General features: G+C 35.3%; 1 protein-coding gene across 1 annotated transcript in view; it reads right to left on the bottom strand.

Annotated features, from left to right (window-relative positions):
* Positions 1–7751, bottom strand: part of LOC135220863 (FGFR1 oncogene partner 2 homolog) — a 58743-nt gene extending 50992 nt beyond the window's left edge. Inside the window, exon 1 of the mRNA XM_064258439.1 lies at positions 7615–7751. Within this exon, the coding sequence (XP_064114509.1) occupies positions 7615–7746 (132 nt within the window). The 5' untranslated portion in view covers positions 7747–7751. The remainder of the gene's footprint in view (positions 1–7614) is intronic.
* Positions 7752–9473: the final 1722 nt, after the last annotated feature.

The following is a 9473-nucleotide window of genomic DNA, read 5'->3' as shown; positions in this document are numbered from 1 at the left end:
AATTGTTGTTTTACTGAACTGAAATATGGTGTGCTGATTAACAAAATGAAACTTTATATTATTACCTGAAAATGGTAAAACCCTAAAAATGGTAAAAAAACAGGAATATATGAATGAAGTCAGAAGTATTCTGCATTTCTGCAATGTTGTGTTTCGTAAGTCAGGTTCACCTGAATACGGATTGACACAGGAATGTCTGCGTTCGAATCGGTGCACTTGAATCCAAGGTCTAGAGACTATAGAGTCTACACCTATACTCTCTAGACATTGCTTGAATCACTAGACAATGGTAATTACCGTCTGATATTGTCAAGTGTGTTCACCATTCTAAATTTAATTACATTACAAAGACTTTCTTAGAGTTATGCAGACTGTTATTTCATTAGATTTCAGGAAATTTTACTACATTCTCAGTCTTAAAATCGATTTCATTGGAAACGTTTGCACATTCGGAGGGATGACAAGCAGTGACTGCACTTTACAAAACCAGAATATACCTGTTTTTAAAAAAAACGTTAGTACAGTATGACTGGCTACAAGTCATATTGGATATAAATTGCTGTGATTTTTCTTAAGTACATATCTCCTTTCAAAATAACAGGATCATAAAAAATGAAGGAGACCTATAAAGGTCCATGTCTTTTTGTCAGTTCACCCAGTTTATGACGTCTGGATTATAAGCCTATCTTATATTCAGCCGTTTTATTGTAGTTCTTGTTGTGGTTATTCTTGTTTTTGTTGCTGTTCTTATGGGGCTTGTAGTGTCTAAGAAAAATTTTCATATGGTATCCTAACATTCCAGAATAAACAAAGACCTATTCATAAAATACTGCTGCAAAGAATTATCTGCCTACTCTTGTTAACTGAAATTTAGTCACTTGTTTTAATTAAAAGTACCTAATCGAGATCTTTATGAATATAGTCTAACTAGAATATTCTCCTAATAACAGAGAGAGAGAGAGAGAGAGAGAGAGAGAGAGAGAGAGAGAGAGAGAGAGAGAGAGAGAGAGAGAGAGAGAGAGAGAGAGAGAGACTGACTCTTATTGAGTCCTTTTATCCAACAGGTAATCTACAAGAATGCCCCCAAAACCAAGTGATTCATGGGCTACTCGCAGATTAGTTTGGACCTCCTCATACATAAATTTTCAGTTATCATATATTTTTCTTATTTCAAGTATCTTATGATGCCTTCCTACAATGGTCTTTATTTTTCATAGAAATGCTACAGCAGCCTTATACTTACTCATCACAGAAATATAATTAGTTATCCCTTTAGTAAATATATTCTAAATACAGTTTATTAAGAGCAGTTTGGTAGTTCCGGTAAAGCTGAGACAGTCCTAAGATTGATCTGTGTGTGCCACTGGCTGTGTGCCCACAAGCTTTACTTTTATTCTCTGTGGCATAAGTGGCGTTACAGTTACTATGGCCATCCACGCATGTATGGGTATGTGCTCTTTCTTATACGTGTACTATCAACATGAAAATTGAAGATACAGTTTTCTGAAACCTTCGGAGCCCATTGCTTAATAATACCACACCTGGGAACCTTAGAAAAGGGGCGGAGCTTCAAAGTCCTCGTGTTTGTTGCTGTCTAGATTTCCAGTAACTTTAAACCATAGAGATTCTGTGAAAGTCCTATAATCATTTATAGCTGAATGCAGTAACAACCGCTCTATTATTCATTGAAGTTAGTTATGGTAACGTCAATTCAGAGTAGAGTAAGGATCATAATCCGTTAAAACCTACCATGAAACCCTTCTCATAAGGGATGTCATGACACTAAAATGACGTAAAATGCATGTGTAATTGGAAACAGGGTCTTAAATAATGAAAGAAAATAATGGCAAACTTTGGGCAATAACCAATAGAAATCGTGAGGAACAACAATACAGGAATGAATGGAATATTATGAGAGAGAGAGAGAGAGAGAGAGAGATGCATGGCAAGGGAGAGGGTAAGAACCTGCACCATCAGGAGGACTCTGCTATGTAGTAAAGAGTATAAACGTATGGATAAGACTATGGGTGGCAGAAGATAACGTGATTGTAAATGCATACAGTGAACCCCCTTATTCATGCACTCCGGATTCGTGGACTCACATATTCGTGGATTTCCCTCTGGAACATGTTAGCCATTGTTCACGGAAAATTCACCTATTCGCAGTATTTTTCTATGAGAAATATCCACAAATTCCTGTTTTTTTTTTTTTTTAAATAAATTTTCTCGTAAAATGCATTTTTGTTATAAAACTATTAAAATAACTGGTATAACCATTTTCAGTGGGTTTTTCTATAGCTTTAACTGACAAAATAGGCTGTTTTAAGAGTTCTTATAGGGGTCTCAACTATTTGTGAATTCTAGCTATTCAAGGAGGGGTCTGGTAAGCATCACCCCCACCCCCCCACAAATATGGAAAAAGAAAAAAAAAAGTATATCTTAGTTTAACCAGACCTCTGAGCTACATTACATCGGGAAATGAATTTCTATCACCAGAAATAAATTCCTCTGATTCCGCGTTGGCCGAGCTGAGAAGAACTTCGGACCACCAGTTTGGTAACCGAGCGCTGTAGTACAGTATAAATGGAAAAGAATAAGTGTTTAAACTGGCAATGATACACTGTGTGATATACTTGAAAAGGTAACTACTGAAGTCAAGAAGGATGGAACAATTGGGGGGCCAGGCATATATTGCTACAAGAGAATCCCTATGAGGTTAAAAGGTAAGGTACATAAGGCAATGATATGAACTGATCTGTTGTATGTGCCTGAAGCAGCACTACTGAAAGAAAATTAATAAATAAAATAAGTTAGACTTGGCAGAAATAAGGATGATCAGATGGACAAATTGAGTGACAATAAGAGATTAGAAATGAATATATCAAGGGTTCAGCAAAGTCATTCAAGTGTAAAAGGAAGCTTAAGAGTCAAGATTGAGATAGTCTGGGTACCTGCTGAGGGGGAGAGATAATGAGTAACATGCTGCAGGAGAGATTGGGGAAAGGGAAGTGTTAAGACACATGAAGGAGAAGACAGCCAATGAGAAAACTGAGACTGCATTTGAGAAGACACGAGAGACAATGGAATAGACAAAGGGAGGGAAACATCTACAAAAGGCTCAGTCAAAACAGCAATCCTCAATAGGGATTAAGCTGGCAAGATGAAGAGAGAACTTTCAGGAGAGCCTAAGTCTATTCCTCGTTGGGTTTTGAGAAAGGAAAAGATAGGTCAGTTATAAGTGATTTAAAAGCAAAAGTAAGAGACGAGAGAGAAAAATTGTGTAACTACTACAGTGGAGTACAATATAGTTCTTGGTACAAATGAGAATAAAGTGACTTACAGAAATGAATTTGGAAAGGGGCCTGAATGTTGGAAACTACATGGTTTCCTAGTCACAATAATTCTGGGACAGAGAAAGTGTCAAGGAAAAGTTTGCTAGATTATACTCTAGTACAGAGTGCAGTTAAGTGAAAAAGCAAGTTAATGGATGAAATAATGATGACTGGCAGATGATATACAAGATCATTATCTGCTTACACTGAAAGTTGCAATAAATGAGAGGTTTCAATTTGTAAAGAAGGGTTAAACATGTTGGTTGAGTTCTTCGGACAGGTGAGAATGGTAAAAAGGAAAATGGAATTATATATAAGAAGAATATACATAAAAAATTGGGTAAGGTTTACAACACTTAAGTGGAAAGAGTATACTAGGGGTATACAAATTTCAGATACCATCACACAGTTAGCCGAGTTTGATTGTGGTATACAAAGGTATGAAAAGGAATAAAATCAGTAAGTGGTGAGATGAGTGACAGGATTTGTGAGGGGTAACAAAAAATTGAAGTGCATATAGAAATATCAGGTACATAGTGGAAAGTAAATGGTGGTAAATAATAAAAACAAGGGGCAAATCTTAGCATGCACTTTTAAGAAGAAAAAACACGTGATGTAATAGCTTATAGAAAGGGAACAGTGTGGGTCTAGACAAGAAAAATGTCTGAGAATAGTATAAGTAATTATCATCAAAAAGTTGTGTAAGAAAGTACCATAAATGGACTTAAAAAAGGCTTAAGACAGAACCAAAAGGATGAAATTTAGTGTGAAAAGGATGTATGGTGTAATAGATAGGTTGTTTAAAGCAATCAAAGATGAATTCTAATTTGGATAATGGAAAAACTACAGCAGTTAGCTCAAAGATGAATTCTAATTTGGATAATGGAAAAACTACAGCAGTTAGCTCAAACAAGTAAACTATTTGGTTGGATGAGAGACTAGAGGAAGTTGGAAAATAGGTGAAACTATGAAGATAGTAAGTTGTAAGCAAAGGATCTGGAAAAGAACTGGGGTGTTCACGGGATCCAAGGAATGAGCGGAAGTTGAAAAATAGGTGAAACCATGAAGAGAGCAGGATCCAAGGAATGGGAAAATAACCTCCAGAGAAATATGTAGATGTACTTAGTCAAAGTCAGTCCAATAACATCAGATAAAGTTGGAGGACATGTCTTGCACAGACAGACATGCACAGTAGGCCACAGAGATGTTGAGTAGGGTGGTTGGACTCCTTTATCCTCAGCCTCTGATATGAAGAATACTAAAAGGGCTTTGGACTGCTGATCCAAGTGGAAATACTGGAGGATATAATAGTTGGGGAATGAAAAACAATCAATTTAGAAGTGCCGATGGGAGCAAGGAGAGAAAGACTCAGAAGTGGTTGATAGATGGCACTGAAAAGGTACTGGAACACATCAACCTAAACCAGGCCGGGAAGGAGAGACACTGTGTGCAATTTAGTGGCAGTTCATTGATGAAAGAATGGACAGGGTTGAAACACTCGAGTGCTTTGTCTCTTCAACTCTGGATGCCTGCGAGATGACTATTTAAAACCCAACAGGCAAAGGCACAGGTCAATGGCCTTAGTCAGCTACAATATGCATACTACAAGAACTGGCTATCATTCATCGTATTTTAGGGAAATAGTACATCCTACCACATAAATATAAATTGAAAATTTTTTTAAATGACTCAATCCCTTGCATATGAGGTGTCAAGAATCTCCTGGCTTATGAATAGCATTGATAAACATAAAATATTAAATAAGAACATAGGAACCCTGAATCATACTGAATGTGTAGAACATACAAAAGAAGAATTAAAAAAAAAAAAAAAAAAAACAGACTGGATGCGGCATCATAATATGTGCATCTATTCAGGGAGAACACATGGAATTGGTAGAGGAGAGAGCATGATCTTTACCCTAAATACAGAAAAAAGCACTAACTGGCTGGATGGCAGTGAAAAGCATATTAATGCTGAGATTAGTATATGTAAGTACTGTATCCAAATTCTGAGCCGCAGAATGTTACAGATGAAATACACATACAAATATGAGAAATGTTGCTGGTGATATGAGTTAAGAGGAACAATGTGAGTATCATGTAATGTGCAACAATGGCCTGGGAGAAACAGTAAACCAAAATGGGGGGGGAGGGTATTTTTTTTTATCAGATTTTGTGCTGCAATACTTTGACAATTTAAAGTACTCTTTTCCAGTGAGGACATCTGTAAATACATTTGGACTTCTCTCAAATTGCCATTAATAAGAAAGAAAAAGAACGCTATGATCACCAACTTTTCACTGGCACAGTAAAGTTTAAATAAAATAATACATACATATACAGTAGTACCTCGAGATACAAAATTAATCCGTTCCGAGGTCGCCCTTCGTATCATGAGGTGGTTTCGTATCTTGGAACCACATTTACATGTAAAATGGCTAATCCGTTCCAAGCCCTCCAAAACACCCCAGTAAATTATATTTCACCAGGCCTAAAACACATGTTCTAGGGTTACGACGCCGATCCGACGGAAGAAATATGACTCCAAAAAGCCAAAAAGGCAAAATAACTGTACCCCCATACTTGAGTAATACTCAACTGCATGTAATGTTCAACCCCATTTTTTAATGCATATATTAGGACTTTAGCATATGCCTTAGCAATAAGCTAGCCCTATGTTAGCGGTTGCTACTGTAGCCTAGTCTATGATTCTGACATCTAAACCTAAGAAGCTAAAAGCTTAGAATATGCCAATAAAATGTATAAATAATCAGTATGTACTCATTTCAAATAATTATTAATTAATCATTAACTATAATACATAAACAAACAAAAAAACCCCTTCCAATCGATTGTTTACCATTCAGCTCTTACCGTTTATCCGGTGGAGTAACCGAACGAACGCCAAGCAATCATTTTTCCTAGGACACAGTAAGCCATACATTTTCATTAGTATGTGTCTTCAACTAATGAAACTACCAAACATTATAATAACCATTCATTTTCAATATTCTTTTATTCTATCGTTTACCTAATGGAGATACCGAGTTACTGACAGCTATAATGAAAACATATACGTAACATAATATTAAAACAGAAGAAGAATTCTAAAAATACGTATTTGTTGGCAGTCTGATTATTTTATATTTTATGATATCTAATTCACAATTTTTTTTATTAAATGTATTGCATGTACTCATTTCAAATAATTATTAAGTAACCATTAACTATAATAAACAACAAAAAAAAGCTTCCTAACTTCTGTTTACATCCAGCACTTACGAGTATCGAACGATCGACAAGCAATCACTTTACACAGTAAGCCATAAATTTTCATTATCTCTCATTCAACTTATATTGAAAATAAACCCTAACCAACCAGTATAATCAACCATTCATTTCTATTCTTGTTTATTCTATCTTTTTTACCTAATGTTTTTTTTTTTTATTAAATCTGTTGCATGAATAAGTTTTTCAATTTACAGCATCCTTTTACCAATAGAATACTTAAAGCACAATAGGAATGCAGGATCTTATGGGGTGACTAGCATCAGGAACCAATGGGAGATCAGGAGGATGGTGGCGAGTTTACTCAGCTGGCGGCGCGGGAGTTTTAACATTGTTCTTGGTGGTCCGGGCGAATCTCGGGACTTTACAGCAACAATCTTTCGTATCTTGAAAACTTTTTGTATGTAGAGCTGTAAAATTTTTCGTATTTGCTTTCGTATCTCGAGTTTTTCGTAAGTTGAGCCTTTCGCATGTCGAGGTACCACTGTACAAAAATTCATATAATACGTAGGTTTAATACATCTAAGCTTCCTCAACATAAATCTTGAGAGGCTTTTGTAACTGAATGTCAAATTAGATTTCCTGGTCTGGAAACTACATAAAAGGAGGAGCATTGCAGAATCTCTTCATTTATGAGCATCAGCATCAACACACTGCCAAGACCATTTGATTTTTACAGTATGTACTAGGAATGAAAAACCTCTGTAACACCACAGAACCATAACAGAATTTGGATACTAAGCTCTACCAAATTCTCCAAGACCATTTTTAAGGCACAGACACTAAAAACAATTTGACAAGTTCCTGTTGAAAATGAACTTACAGAAGATGGTCAAAGATGACTACTCCCTAGCAGGGTTACACATGGTTCCTAAACTTACACATATTTATGCTGGATACCAGACTTACACAAAAATTCAGCTAACTCTCCCAGAGGTTACCAACTTTACTATAAAGGAAGCATGCATCAGTTTCAAAATACTCATACTCACTTCTTTCATGCTCTCCACCTGCTTGAACATTCCCTGAGCTTGGGATAACAATGAATCTGCAGAAGAGTCATGGTCTCGCAAGCGGGTGGCTAACTTTCGAGCATCAGTCAGCACCTGCTGTAACACCGACATATTGTCTGCCCAGGAAGAGAAAACAAAATTATTCTTATCCACTTCAATAGAGGAAAAAAAAATAACACTGCAATACTGATCCAGCATTTTTACATTCAAAACACAGCAAATTTGAACTATATTGTACTTATGATATTTGTCCCATAGCCATTTCTATGACTTCATTAATAAGAACATTTCTTTTGGGGGGGTAAAAAATAAAGCTTACTTTTTTCAATGTTGTGAAACTTCTCATAAATATGAATGGAGCCACAGCCAAAGCTGACAGGGATATTTTATCAGATATTATACTGTACTATGAAAAGACAAGAATAGCTTTTGCATCATTATTTGTGTTACAAACAAAATACTACACAGATGATGCACTGTGGCTACCAAGTTGTTTAGGACCTAAAATTCAGTACATATGTACATTCAGTATTCAATAAAAAATATTCTATCTTGCAGGACAGTTGGTTACAATTTTGACATGCACAGCTGAATCATTATTTACCTGCAACTAAGTACAGTTAATTTTTTGTGACATCTATTAAACCTAGTCCATCAAACCAGGGGGATCTTCAATAAAATCTGCTACAGCAAATATTTCTACAGTAGTATTCAGAAAATAATTTATGATATATAACTAAATTTGAAAGGTTTCATAATGTCTATGATATCAGAACTATAAAATAAAATTATCTTAACAATTGTGAAAGAAACTATCTATCCTGGAGAAGATCTTACTGTAGTCAAACCAAAATGACTAAGAAGATGTACAGTACATTTTAGAGGCTGCCACTTTCCCAGATTTGTCTCATAAAAAATCTTGACCTAAGTTGAGATATCATGTACATGGCAGAAATGTTCCCTATGCCTTAACCTGGGGTGAAAAGGTTAACATTATTGTTCTTCTTTTCTAACATAACACTGAACATAAAATGAGCGAAAGAACTGAAATTTGATGACAAGTAAAGGATAATAAGAAAAGTAAAAAAAGAAAGTTACAATAAAGGAAAAAGTGAAATCATACATTAAACAGTTCTGCTAACAAGGTAGGATAAGGATGATTTAGTTTCTTATCATCTAAAAGAATTTTACAAATGCAAGACTTACCGATGAAAATAAATGATACAACACAATAAAAAAAGATACTGTTATTGGCTCCGTAAGTGTTGGTAGGATGGATAAGTAGGATTTTATAACTGAATTAAAGAACCCTGTACTACTGAGGGATACAGATTAACAGTAGTTGAATTATATGTCATGAAGAAATTTGGCAATGTAGCTAATGACAGCCATGTTCATAGTCATTTTGGTTTCACTATAGGATACAGTTGTACAAGAAAACTGGAACCACGTTTTGCCCACCATAAAGTAAAGTACCTATATAAAGGTAGAGCTCAAGTCTTTTACAAAGTAACAGTAATAATGCATATCATAAAATGTAGGAGACAATAACAATATTGTATGCAGCATTCAAATGATTTGCTACATGCTACCATTTGCTTTGTAGAATGTTAATTGTATCCTATATTAACATTAGAATGAATGCAAAAAGCCTAATATCTGGTATATCTCAAAATTACATACTTTCACAATTACCTAAATGCCAAAATGTCTTTCTAAAACCATGTACGTACTAATACCATAAATAGTACTACATATCTCATCCCTCAAGTGCAGTGCCATAATCATTCCATAGTAAAAGTGCTGTAATCTTGAAAAGCATGAAAGTAAAGCACAGC

The sequence above is a fragment of the Macrobrachium nipponense genome, chromosome 2 (genome assembly GCF_015104395.2).
Source record: "Macrobrachium nipponense isolate FS-2020 chromosome 2, ASM1510439v2, whole genome shotgun sequence".
Lineage (NCBI taxonomy): Eukaryota > Metazoa > Arthropoda > Malacostraca > Decapoda > Palaemonidae > Macrobrachium > Macrobrachium nipponense.
This window is presented reverse-complemented; position numbering and strand designations above follow the sequence as displayed.